Source organism: Heterodontus francisci, chromosome 3, assembly GCF_036365525.1.
Source record: "Heterodontus francisci isolate sHetFra1 chromosome 3, sHetFra1.hap1, whole genome shotgun sequence".
NCBI classification, from domain to species: domain Eukaryota; kingdom Metazoa; phylum Chordata; class Chondrichthyes; order Heterodontiformes; family Heterodontidae; genus Heterodontus; species Heterodontus francisci.
This window is the reverse complement of record NC_090373.1, coordinates 127,607,121-127,621,110: the sequence shown is the minus strand read 5'-3', so window position 1 is coordinate 127,621,110 and position 13,990 is coordinate 127,607,121. Positions and strand designations below refer to the sequence as shown.

At 41.1% G+C, this 13,990-nt stretch overlaps 1 protein-coding gene across 4 annotated transcripts in view; it reads left to right on the top strand.

Annotated features, from left to right (window-relative positions):
• The window catches only part of fbxl4 (F-box and leucine-rich repeat protein 4), a 134,011-nt gene that overhangs the window by 89,355 nt on the left and 30,666 nt on the right, over positions 1–13,990 (top strand). For all 4 annotated transcript variants that reach the window (XM_068025930.1, XM_068025942.1, XM_068025931.1 and 1 more), the window contains exons 4-5: positions 80–324; positions 3,733–3,946. In XM_068025930.1, coding sequence (XP_067882031.1) covers positions 80–324; positions 3,733–3,946 — 459 coding nt within the window. The remainder of the gene's footprint in view (positions 1–79; positions 325–3,732; positions 3,947–13,990) is intronic.

Genomic DNA, 13,990 nt, shown 5'->3' with positions numbered 1-13,990 from the left:
ATCTGTGTCCTCATGTGTAAGTATATATGGGAATAGAATGTTGTACCTGGTTTTCATTCTGTGTTTGTTTTTCCCACAGTTAATCCAGCTGATACTTAGTCACCTGACAGTGCCAGATCTTTGCCAGTTGGCACAGACCTGCAAGTTGCTGTACCAACATTGTTATGATCCTCTTCAGTATGTCCAGCTTAGTTTACAACCTTATTGGGCTGGCCTGGATGACACCTCTCTGGAGCACCTACAGTCACGCTGTGCTCTTGTACAGTGTTTAAATCTATCTTGGACTGGGAATAGGGGATCTATCTCCATGCAAGGATTCAGCAGGTCAGTGTTAATGTAATTCCTGAACAAAATTAATTTACGGCAGACACCAAGTGTGTTAATCATCCCAGTGTGTCATTAATGATCAGACACCATGGAGCTGATAATGTGGGCTTGGTGCAGCGGCTTGTGGTCGCTGAGTTGACCTCATCCGATGATGCATAGCAGCTCATTTAACTACGTTTGTGGTGTTTCTACTGCCTATCCGTGACACACTGGGAATAGCAAGTACCATTAGCTATTGAAAGGCTGCTGGCTGCTCTTAGAGTTTGTTTCTTCAACAGAAAATCAGTTTAGGAGAGGATGGCCCCTTGAGTCTTTAGAGCTCAAATAAGTGAAGTAAAGGAAGGAGATTTGACCCTATTGGGAAGAGAAGGCCACTCAGGAGAAAAAGTGATTTTTTTTTTAAACTGGCCTCCCCGAAAGCACTTATTCAAAATGGGCACTGGACTGCTGGAGCACCACAAAAGCAGTAAAGCTGCATTATGGGGAGCATCCCTGATTAATTAGCCTTGATAGGCCTGGTGCACAGTATGTATTCTGGTTCCCAATGCACTTCACGCTGCTCCAACACATGGACAAGTGCAACACAGATCCGAGGGTGATGGGCCTCAGCTCTCTGTGCTTGATAAAAAGGTGCCTCAAGAACTGAGACATTGCATGTCAGGTCATCAGCCTCCATTCGTTCCCTTTTAAAGTATATGAAGTATATCCTTTATTTAAAATGTATTTACTGTAATTGTTGTTTTAGGAGCTCTTTCCCAGCAAAAGAGTTAACTTTCTTTTAGATCATAAGAACTAGGAGCAGGAGTAGGCCGTCCGGCCCCTCGAGCCTTCTCCGTCATTCAATAAGATCATGGCTGATCTTTTCATGGACTCAGATCCACTTACCCGCGCTCCCACCGTATCCCTTAATTCCTTTATTGTTCAAAAAGATATCTACCTTAGCTTTAAAAACGTTTACTGAAGAAGCATCAACTACTTCACTGGGCAAGGAATTCCATAGATTAACAACCCTCTGGGTGAAGAAGTTCCTTCTTAATTCAGTCCTAAATCTGCTCCCTCTAATCTTGAGGCTATGCCCTCTTGTCCTAGCTTCACCTGCCAGTGGAAACATCCTCTCTACTTGTATCTTATCTATTCCCTTCATAATTTTATATGTTTCTATAAGATCCCCCCTCATTCTTCTGAATTCCAATGAATATAATCCCAATCTACTCAGTCTCTCCTCATAAGCCAACCCCCTCAACTCCGGAATCAACCTAGTGAACCTCCTCTGCACCCTCTCCAGTGCCAGTATATCCTTTCTCAAGTAAGGAGACCAAAACTGCACACACTACTCCAGGTGGGGCCTCACCAGTACCTTATACAGCTGCAACATAACCTCTCTGCTTTTAAACTCAATCCCTTTAGCAATGAAGGACAAAATTCCATTTGCCTTCCTAATTACTTGCTGTACCTGCAGACCAACCTTCTGCGATTCATGCACAAGGACACCCAGGTCCCTCTGCATAGCAGCATGCTGCAACTTTTTACCATTCAAGTAATAATCCTTTTTACTGTTACTCCTACCGAAATGAATGACTTCACATTTATTAACATTGTATTCCATCTGCCAGACCTTTGCCCACTCACTCAATGTATCTATGTTCCTCTGCAAAGTTTCACAGTTATCTGCACACTTTGCTCTGCCACTCATCTTAGTGTCATCTGCAAACTTTGACAACCTACACGTGGTCCCCAACTCCAAATCATCTACATAAATTGTAAATAATTGCGATCCCTGAGGCACATCACTAGTGACTGATTGCCAACCAGAATAGCGCTCATTTATTCCCACTCTCTGCTTCCTGTTAGTCAACCAATCCTCTATCCATGCTAATACTTTACCCCTAACGCCATGCATCCTTCTCTTGTGCGGCACCTTGTCGAAGGCCTTTTGGAAATCCAGGTACACCACATCCACTGGGTCCCCACTTTTGCAGTGCCTCTGACAATGACAGTGCCTTACTTACCTTTTGAGTGCTGGTGAATATTCTATCTACTTGAGTACTGAATATATTTACAATTATTAAATTTAATTTGGCACCTCCTTTTTTAAAATTTTTCCCTGATTTTTAATTTAGGATTTTATATCCCTTTTTATCCCTCTCCCTTTTGATCCCTATAAACAGGCCTTGCCAGGCCACATATCCCTTGTGACGAAGTGGTCAGGTGGGAAAACCAGCCGTTGCTGGTTGCTGTCATGCTCGCTGTTAGAAAAGTACATAACAAACAGTCAGGCTGAATTCTAATGTTCTGCAGTAGGGGGAATCATCTGCACAACCCTTATTAACTCCATTCTATAGTGTACTATGTTGGAGAATGCTGTGCGACCAGACTAACTCATCAAGAATTGTTTTAAAATATTTTTTATTACCAGCTCTTGGCTTCCTCCTTAATCCAAAGTGCACACATCATGATTACAGAGCGTTGATGTAATGGCTACAGAACTTACCATTTTCTAACATAGTATAAAAGCAGAAAATATTCTGATAACTGATTTGCAACTTAAGGGGAATTGGTGGTCAAACATTTGACTGAAAACAGCTTCTGACTTCCTGCAACAAACATTGATTAATACAGTCGTAATGTGTTAATTTTTCAAACTTTTTAAACAGTGGTTCTCTTCCCCTCCTTTCAAAATGTTAGAAAACCCATCAAATAGTGTGTTTTCTCTCAGTATTTTGCTGGTATTTGAATGTTAATATTGGATGCTGCATATTTTAGAGGTCTTGCCAAAATAAAAACTAACTTTTGTTTCATACTTTTTGTTATCTTACATTATGCTTTACAGATCACTTTAACTGTTCTTGTCTATGCTGTTAAAGAATGACGTTGACAGAGCCAGTCTTTCTTATAGTAGTTTGTTTATTTTCCTTCTAAATAAAGTGGTGTTGTGTATTTTACCTTCCATTTTATCTTGAAATAAAAACATGAAATGCAAAAAATGCACAATAGGTCAGTCAGCATCTGAAAGTGAAAGATGGGACAATGTTGCCGGTAGGACCGTTAATCATAATGTGGCATTTGCTTATGTACACCTGTTTTATTTCATATATGAACTGAATTTTCTAATTGACAGGTTAGATAATTTGAAAAAATGATGAGCAGCAGTTTTTGACTTCTTTAATTAAGGTGTCAGTTTACCTACTAGATGAACAATTCTGCAAGCAATAACCCATTTTCAGATCTGTTCCATATATTAATTCAGAGCTTTGCACCTTTTCACTTCCAGTGTAACATCTGCTGTTTTTCTATAGCTTAGTCCTGACGTTGCCTCTTTATGTGATGTCTGGCGCATACGCTCACAGCTTGACGCCTACTATTTTGACAGGATTTAACCCTATGATTGCTGTGCTTCCTGTGCAGATTCATGCAAGTGTGTGGATTTGAGCTGGTGTGTCTGGAGTTGGCCTGTTGCCACTTCCTGAATGAAACTTGCCTCGAGGTTATTGCTCAGATGTGCCCAAACCTCCAGGAGCTGAACCTTTCATCCTGTGATAAACTAAACACTCAGGCTTTCTGCCATATTGCTAAGATCTCAGGTCTCCGACGTCTGGTCGTTTACCGCACAAAAATTGAGGTAGGAACTCCTGTGGTGATTGGCACTGACAGAGAATTGCTTAACACTACTTGTGTATTTTTTAAATGAAAGAAGTACTTGCCTTAGAAATTGTACAACAAATTCAACACAATGTATTTCTGAAAGGATTTTACAGTCTTATTTGAGTGGTTCCATTACTTTTTGATTTTATTTTCTGTTTGATTTAAGACTGTGGATAGTCATACTTGTTTGACCTGTGGACATGCCCCTATTGTTGCAACTCCTCTGGAATCTGGACTGACATGCTAATTTTATTTGACTTCTTGGGATTTAGATGTGTCATTGGTAATAGTTAAGAATTAATAAGTATTTCACAAATGCTCATTGCATGTTCTACTTTTATCACAGGAGTGTAGAAAAGTAATTGAAGTTGTGTTTAAGCTGTGTTACGGGTCTGAGCTGCAGTGAGTGGTCTGCAGTGTGGAAGTTATATTTCTACCTAGCTGTGAATCTGCATTCTCACCATAAAGAGGAAGCTCTGTGCATGCAGATAAATTTTAAAAGTCTTGAGAGCATGTGTCGTGGTGTCCAAACTAAAAACGTTTTAGAAAAAAACTCCTATAGTTTATAAGTACATCAAAGTTGCAGCACATTTTCTCAGCACTTTCTTAACCCAACTTGACATTGTATTGCAGTTCTCTTCTAGGTGGTATGGACCTAATCATGGAGGAAATCCTCTGTTGCAATCTGATTCCTCAGCTGCACATAAGTTTATGACTACCCTTTACTGTAAAACAAAAAAATTGAAGCTGTTGATATAAAAAGGAAAAATCATAAAGTCTACATACATATTTTTATCCACCTGTTCCACAATACCAACCTTTCCCATTCAAAGTATAATTATTAACTTTTTTTTTAGCAAAATGTACCATCTTATACTTACTGACACTTTTTTGCCCAATGCGCTACCTAATCAATACCTTCTTGCAGCTTTCTTTTGTCCTCAGAATTATTTACTATGCCTCGTATTTTATTATTATCTACAAATTTGAAACCAGTCCCTCGAGGGCTATATCCAAATCAATGATATGCTCAGGAACAGAAGCTTTCCCAGAACAGAAGCCTATAGGATAGCGCTACCCACTTTCAACCACTTTGAGAACTGCCCTTTACGCCCACTCTCTGTTTTCTCCTTGTAGCCAGCTTTTAATCCAATTTGTTACTCTTCCCCTAATTCCATACCCCTTAATTCTCCCCAGTGGCTTCCTGTGTGGTACCTTCTCAAAAGCTTTCTCACAGCCCATGTACACCATATCGACTGCATTTCCTCCATCCACCAGAGCTGTCACCTCATCAAAGAACTATATCAAGTTTGTCAAGCACAATCTCCTTTCTGAAATCTGTGTTGACTGTTTCTAATTATTTTCTTTTACTCTTGATATTTAGTAATTTCATCCTTAATTAAAGACTCAAAAATTCAAACAAATGTTATGACCCAGATTAACTCTGTTTCCCATGTTGAAATCAGTGTTACATTGGCCAATCACCAATCCTCTCGCACGCATCTACTCTAAAAAGAATCCTGAAATAGCTTCTGCTATTTCTTTCCCAATTTCCCTCAGGATCTTTGAATGTATCTGTCACATCCTAGCACTTTATCCTCCTTTAGTTTAATTAACTTCGCTAATATTTTCTTTTTATTTATTGTAATATATCTCATTTCACTTGCAATAAATTCACAACTTACTTCCTCCCCAATATCCTTTTCCTCTGTAAATATTGACGCAAAGTACCTGTCATGTGCTCCTGCTAAATTTTGTTTATCTTTTACCCACTCACTATCATCTCCTCTGAGGGGTCTGACTTCACATTTAACAATTCTCTAATTACTGATATGTTTGTAGAATACTTTACTGTGTTTGTTAATATTCTTTGTGATTCTCTGCTCATACTCCTTATTTGATATCCTTATCCCTCTCATAATGACTGTCCTTATATTCATATGTTGGCTTGGAAATTTGGCTATGTGGTCCATGTTTCTCTGGCATTAAACAGCCTCCTAAGTCCCCAATAAGGCAAGTAGGAAATACACAAAGCTATAGACACAACCAATGGATCAGATCAAAGCCCAGCAGTGCTGCCACATCCCGTTATGAATGCTGGTGAACAATTAAACAACTAACTGGAGGAGGAGGCTCCAAAAACATCACCATCATCAATCATGGCAGAGCTTAGCACGTCAGTGCAAAAGACAAGGCTGAGACAGAAGTGCCAAGTGGATGATCCGTCTCTATCTCCTCCTGAAGTCTACACTGTCAAAGATGCAGGTATTCAGTCAATTTGATACGCTCCACGTGATATCAAGAAACGGCTGAAGGCGCTGGATACTGCAAAGGCTGTAGGCCCTGATAACATTCCGGCTGTAGTACTGAAGACCTGTGCTCCAGAACTTGCTGCGCCCCTAACCAAGCTGTTCCAGTACAGCTGCAATGCTGGTATCTACCTGACAATGTGGAAAATTGCCCAGGTATGTCCTGTACACAAAAATCAGGTGAATTCCAATCCAGCCAATTACCATCCCATCAGTCTACTCACAACCATCAGCAAAGTGATGGAAGGTGTCGTCGGCAGTGCTATCAAGCGGCACTTACATAGCAATATAAAACCAGATGGACCACCTGGCATCGACCGAGGCACCGGAAACGACAACAGCAAGCCCAGCCCTGTCGACCCTGCAAAGTCCTCCTTACTAACATCTGGGGGCTTGTGCCAAAATTGGGAGAGTTGTCCCACAGACTAGTCAAGCAGCAGCCTGACATAGTCATACTCACGGAATTACTTCTCTGTGAGATGGGAGGGAAAGTGTTATCCATTCTCAGAAGCAAAGCTGTTTGTTTATGGGTCTCGAAGGCTCCTTCTCAGTGCTTTCCAAGGAGATTCAAGTTATTTTGAGAGTCCTGCCTTGCTTCTCGTGGAGGTGGTCCGGGGTGGCGTGGGGGAGAGTGAACAGTGGCTTCGTTCAAGGAAGAAGTCTAAAGTGTTGCAAGATACAGGTTACAGATTTGATATATGGATGGGAATTTTAACCTGTCATCAAGGGAGGAACAGGCCACTTGGAGTTCACTGTGGCCCCTATCAGGGCTATTCCCAAAACAAGTCAATTGTTGGAAGGTCCTGACACTCAGGCTTGTTGCTACTGAAGTTCAGTTGAGGGAGATGATCACATGGGAGTGAATTTTTTTTTCAGAGCTGGCTGAATGGCATTGAGAGGTACAGGTTGAGATAGAGGAAGGATGAACAAGAGTTTCTAAGCACTGCTGCATGGAGGTCCCAGTCCACCCGCAATTAAATCCTGGTCATCTGGAAGCCTTATTAGCATGGGCAGGCTTTTGTGATAGGTTTTGGCACTGGCACCAGCCACTTCTGAAATGAAATGATCCTCGAGGTTATCAGTTTTCTTTTGCTGGATGGATGAGCAAAGCGGAAAATTTCTTAAGTCTATTCAATGACCCATTTCTCCCAACTTGGACACCAGTGCTCACGTGTTAATGAGAAGGATTTTGCAGGATTGGCAGAGTCCCGTTTTGCTCTGCTGACTGGGCCTTTGCCATTAGGTACATCTGATATTTCTGTTATAATTGTGCTCTGTAGTAACAGCCCCGACAATCACATTTTTCTGCAGCACCTGTGAAAGAGCCTGTCACTCTAGAATTGGCCTTTATAGCCACTCCAGGCACTGCTCTACACACCACTGACCACCTCCAGGCGCTTACCCATTGTCTCTCGAGATAAGGAGGCCAAAGATAAAGAGGGAAAAAGAAAGAAGTTATTTACAACTCAGTGGCTTGCTGCACCACTTCAGACAGCATTAAGACTCAACTACAGATTGTGGGAGTTTAGCTAGGTTCTTTCCTCCAAATAGTCATTTTTATGTGCTAGCTTAGATTATTACGTTCATTTTCACAACTGAGCTCTGAGTTTTTAATCCACTGCCATAACTACTACACTATCACACACTTAACTTCACAGAAGAGATCTTTCTTCACTGAGATTTTAAATACTTCATCTGAATCCAATCCACTTTGTGACCTGCTTAAAATAGAGTCATTCATCCTTGGTGTTGGGGGATTTTTGACAATATTTTACATTGCTCTAGCCTTGTGGTCAGTGAGCACTAATGACAAATTTGAGGTCATTTCACCCATTCTATGGCTGCCCCTAGACACTTTAAATCAGATCAAACAATTTGTTCATTGAGCACTGCTCATTAGGCTTGGTAATATCTTTGGTGGTATGGTCCTGTCAGCTGTTGAAAAAACTTAACTTCAATTCTCCCTTCTTGTTAGTTATACAACTTTTCCATCTGAAGAAGAAAATAGATTATTTATCGTAGACAAATCATCTTCATTCTACCAATAGAGAGATTTTTATCACACCATAATCCCATCCACCTATCCCCACTGGCCTTGATGAAAGATAAGGCATCTAGGTTCAGGGGAAAATCAGCAAGTCAGTTGCTGTAGCCTGGGTCAAATCAGAAATATGTGCAAGCATGGTGTTTGCCTTTTAAAATAAAGGAAACTGTCGATCACATTTCAGCAGTGGTATGGATGACCAGTTCATTGTGTGCCAGCTTGAAAGCATTGTTACAAATAATAGGGCAAAGCAAAAGGAGTAGGAATACACAAAGGGACCTGAGCCAGAAGAACAGAGAGTTTGAGGGGGTAGTTGGTCAGGATGCGATAACAGACCTTATCAATTTAAGTAATCTATCTTTCTGGAGTCCTCTTCACAATGGATGAGTGCTGGATTTTATAATCTTCTATGTGCAGTGATTGATGCTAGAGTTACATGACTAATTCCGCTGAGGTTTTCCAATGACAACAGAAACCACAAGAGCAAAGGTTAAGTGTTTTATGAGTGCCAGATGAATACTAACATTATTGAACTCCCTCCACAGCATCTGTTTATATTTTTATGTACTTTTAACAAATTAAATGTGTTATGTTTTACCATTGTATGCGCAATATGAAGTGAATAATTTTGTTTTGACATCTTCATTGTTTGTCAGCTGTTCAGATTGCATTAATTGTGTTTGTGACAGTTGAGTCTAGTGTCTTCTAACGGGTGTTCAAATGTACTGTGACTATTGCGAGATTGACAATAGAAACTGATTACATAGTGTTCTGCAGTAGGTTACTGGAGAATTTGACATTCAGTGCTTATTATATAGAAATTAATGGATACCTGGGAATCATTACAAGGAAGAAAAGGAATAGTGGAATTCAGATGATATACGAAACTATCAGAGAGAAGCTCGACTGGTTATAACAGCTCACAGAACCCCAAGTTAGCATTAAGGCCTTCACATGACTTCATGGCCTCCATATTTATAAAATGCACTTGTCATGTATGTGTTGTTCCTGTAAATTTATGTTTTAAGGGCTTTTTGTGCCTAACTGTTTGAATGGAAACTGTCAGTGTGCTTTTGGTGGTTGTTGCATGGTAAAATTATCACAGAGGATTCACTAATGCAATGCCATTCAGCTGAATTTTCCCAGGCCCTTGGAGGCAGGTATGGTCGATGAGGGAGAGGAGGTGTGCAAGCAAATTTTCATAAAAGGTATCAGGCACGTAGTTGTTCCATTGTTGGGAACCTCCCGCTACTCTGATTAATGTTTGTCATGGATAGTTCTTCATTGTTGGGTACCATTTCAATACTCCAGGGCTGGAGGGAGAATCTGTGTTTTTAAGTACACAGAAGAGGAACTGTTGGATGGCACCATGAGTCGCTGTCAACTGTTGCCAGTTTATAACCTGGTTCACAAAATTGTAAGTCAGGGTGACAGTGTTTCAGCTCCGAATATTTACTGCTCACTTGCAAGAGCCAGTCGATTCAAAAGAAGCTTTGCTGATCAGATTAATTTGCTTAAATAAAAACAAAAAGTGCTGGAAATACTCAGCAGGCCTGGCAACATCTATGGAGAGAGAAACAGAGATAACGTTTTAGGTCTGTGACCTTTCATCCATCTGATGAAGGGTCACAGAGCTGAAACGTTGAGCTGGATTTTACGTCAGGCGGACGGGAGCTGGCCACTGAGGTAAAAGTCGGCGGCGAACCCACTTCCACCTGGCCCGGGGATCTGACTCGCATTTTACGGGTCCCTGGGCTGTAATTGTTCCGCGGCGGGACTTCCACCCGCTTAAGGGAGGAAGTCCTGCCTCATTAGCTGCCGGCCAATCCGGGCCGGCAGCTCTAAATCCCAGCAGCGGCACCGGGAGCGGTGGCCACTGCTGTGACTGCAGCCCAGCCGAGGACATGGATCCAGGACTACAGGTAAGTTTGGTTTGCCTTGTCGGTGTGATAGGCACGTCCTGGCGAGGCAAGGGTGTTTGTTTGTGGGGGAGGGTGGGCGTCTTGGGTCCTGGGGGTGGTTGGGGAAGCGGGTGCGTCCCTAATTGGGCACCTTGTGCCCGTTCGTCAGGGTTCCCCCCCCGCACTACCCCCACCCCCCTTCCCGGTGTGCTGAGAGGCTGCCAACTTTCACTGGGCGGGCTTTTCACGTCTCCTGGACGCCCACTTGCCATGGGTAAAATATGGCCACTCAAGGGCCTTGATTAGCCTGGGGCGGGAAGCCTGTTTCTCGCCTCCCCCCCCCAGCCCACATAAATTGTGGTGGAGCCGGGAGTGGGCTGGGAAGGCCTCCTCGAACCTCCGACTCAATTTTACGCCAAAAACCCCCCCCTTCCCACCCCGCCACCAAATGGTTCGCTGGGGTGGCATAAAATTCCAGCCGTTAACTCTGTTTCCGTCTCCACAGATGCTGCAGGCCTGATGAATATTTCCAGCACTTGCTGTTTTTATTTCAGATTTCCAGCATCCGCAGTATTTAACTTTGAGATTAATTTGTTTCCCATGCTTCAGTAAAAAGGGAAGACCAAAATGTTAGTGTCAACACTATTGAGAAGAGAGTACCATTAAATTGCACCATTTAGTTTCTATTGCCTCTCCTCATTTTTCCTTCCAAATTGCATCACTTCGCACTTCTCTCCATTAAATTTCATTTGCCATGTGTCTGACAAAAACTTGTCTTTTTGTTTTCTACCAGTTTTATGCAAGAAAAAGGAAATATATCACAGTTTATAAATCTTAAGCTCAATAAGGAATCTCAAAATAAATCACAATTTTAAATGTCTGTGTTATTGATGGAAACCGTGGGAGCTAGCCTCAAGTTGTAAACTTTCATGGAAAATGGTTTGAGGAGTTATTCTGGTCCATTTGTACTTAGTGTGGAATTGAGCTTTGTAAGCTTAGAGATCGCAGGTTTGATCCTTTGCCTGTGTAAAGTTTTCTGATCTCACATGAGTGCTGTAGTAGGCTTTGGTGTCCCAGGGCTGGGGCGGAAAATCAGCCCAGGTTCTCGCACTTGATCGCTATCTAATGACCTTTTGCTGCAAATTGAGAACTTAGAGATTGGATGAAGACAAGATAAGCTCAGTTTTGTTGCTTTCACTTGAAAAATTGACAGTTGGCTGTGGTACTACAGCAGTCATTTGTGGAACTGTACCTTCGCATGAATCAGCACCTTGAAGAGAGAGCACAGACAACTTGCATTTATATAGTGCCTTTAATGCAGTAAAATCCCCCAAGGTGCTTCACAGGAATGTTATCCGATGCATTCTGACACCAAGTCACATAAGTAAATGTTAGAACAGGCAACCAAAAGCTTAGCGAAAGAGCAGCTTAAAAGAGGAGAGAGAGGAAGAGAGGCGGAGAGGTTTAGGGAGAAAATTCCGGAGCTCAGGGCCTCGGCAGCTGAAGGCACGGTTATAAAGGAAATCAGGGATGCAAAAGGGGTCTAAATTGGAGGAACGCAGAGTTCTCGGAGGTTTGTAGGGCTGGAGGAGGTTACAGAGGTAGGAAGGGCGAGGCCATGGAATAAAGAATGAGAAGGATATAAAATTACACAAAAGAAAACTGTTTGTTCTTTTGATATGAAACTAATTAAAGCTTGAAACCTTTTTAATTGATCTGCAAGATGATGTATGTAAAATAATAGAGGGAATTTTTAACTCCTCTTCTGAATTTTAATATAAACCATTCTGCGTTAGCTGGAGGCTGTTTGAGAAGATGTAAGTTCCACATTACGTTATCTCACCTGGTTGTCGGAAGTAGTTGATGTAAATGTTACAACTGAGAGTGTTGTGCTGCACATTAGACATTTGCACTTTAATGAAATGACCATTATCATTAAAAGACTGGAAATGACTACTTTACAGCGCTGTCATCTGCTTAAATAGTCATATTGCACAGGTATGAGCTAAGGGAAGAAGGTACATTGCAAAGGAGACTGGTAAATAACAATTTCTTTAGACTTTGCATGTTGCTTAAGTGAATGATTGGCTTTAAATTTAACTGTAGGTTTTGCTTTTCTTACAGACTAAGTTTACAAATTGATATACATTGAATATGTATTTTTAGATTTTTTGCAAGATGGAAAATACAGCACTTTCTGTGTATTTTTTTAAAAAATTGGAGTTTTGAAATTAATTGAATGGGTGATAATATGTGTGTGGAACTCTTCTGTTGCTGTTGATTTTTTCAAAAACTCTGTGTGGGTTAGATAAGTGTCTGTAATATGTCATTTGTAGGTTTTTCTTGTGAGAGAGGGTGAGAAGAGTGAAGCTATAATGGGAGATGAAAGGCAACCATAGTGTTAAAATGGAATAACAACATATGTGTAATAAGACAGTTACTTTTTCAGTTTTGTCATGGTGATATACATTTTATTATTTCAAAAACAGTCTGGCGAGATAAGATGCTAAACTTGAGAGTGTAGCTACCCGTGCTGCATTATCTCTTGGAATTGCTTACTCCAAAATAAAACATTGTCCCTTCTTTTTCCACGACGGCTAGGTTTGATTTATGTACTCATTTGTTTTATTTCACACAGTAATTTTACACTGTGGCATATCTTCCCAAATTCTGGGAGCTTGATTTTTCATATGAGAATACCTTATAAAGTGGCAGGATTTTTTACATCAGATTAACTAAATAGAGAATGAAAAGGAACCTGAATTGTATCCAGTATTAGGGGAGTTGTTGTTTATCTATTCAGTGATGTGCTTATCCAAGTCAGCCTCTGACACCAAATGAAAGAGATGAACAACCAAATTAAATCCTAATGATTTTGGTTTATTCTGCTGCCAGAAAAAGAAAATTATCAAAACGAGCTTCTTTTCCCACCTCCCTCCCTATCATTAAATAGATGCAAGTAGATAAATGAGTTCAGTGTTAACCCAAGAGAGTGTGAATAGTGAATGAAATTTTAAACCAATACAGAAAGGTACTGTGTGCTATCTAGCCTGGACCTTAACACCATCCATTAGAAATAAAATACAGTGGAATTCTTAGAGTGGAGTTATACTGCAAACCAGCTTTGGATTCTCATCAGTGCAAAAATAGCAGTATAACTAAGGAGACTATTGAATGCAGTAAAACTGTGAGTTGTAAGACCACCATCTCCCAGAAGAGACCATCTCACACCAGTTTGAATTCTCATCAAGTGTGGTAATACTCCAGCATTACTCCTCTTACTGGCTATTTGGTATTTATTGTGATGATGGCTCGTTGTACATGAATGTCGCTGTTAAGCTAATTGGCTAGCAACCTGCTATAAAAAATAGCTTTGTTACTGTATGTCCCTCTGCCAGGAATCTGACAATGTTGATCTGTAGTGATAGTGATCTTGGTGCATCAGTGAGTGACAAGAATAAGATGCATGGCTGCAGTCCTCCTAACCTGGTCAGTTTCTTAACTCAACCAAGCCAACAGAGAGAATTGGTGCGCCTAGCATTAGAATTTCTTTATTGGTCAAAGGCAAAATCTGAAGTTGCGTCACTTAGGGCCGCTCTTGTATAGCTCTCAGTTACTTGCAATGGAGCAGGAGCAGATCGCTTGGGTGATGTGCTGGAATACTTAAAACCCAAGAAAGGAAAAGGAAAAAATTACATTGGCACCAAGTCAGTGTTCACAAACCATAATTGGGTTTACCTGGAATAATATGGAGGGCTTCTTACTGT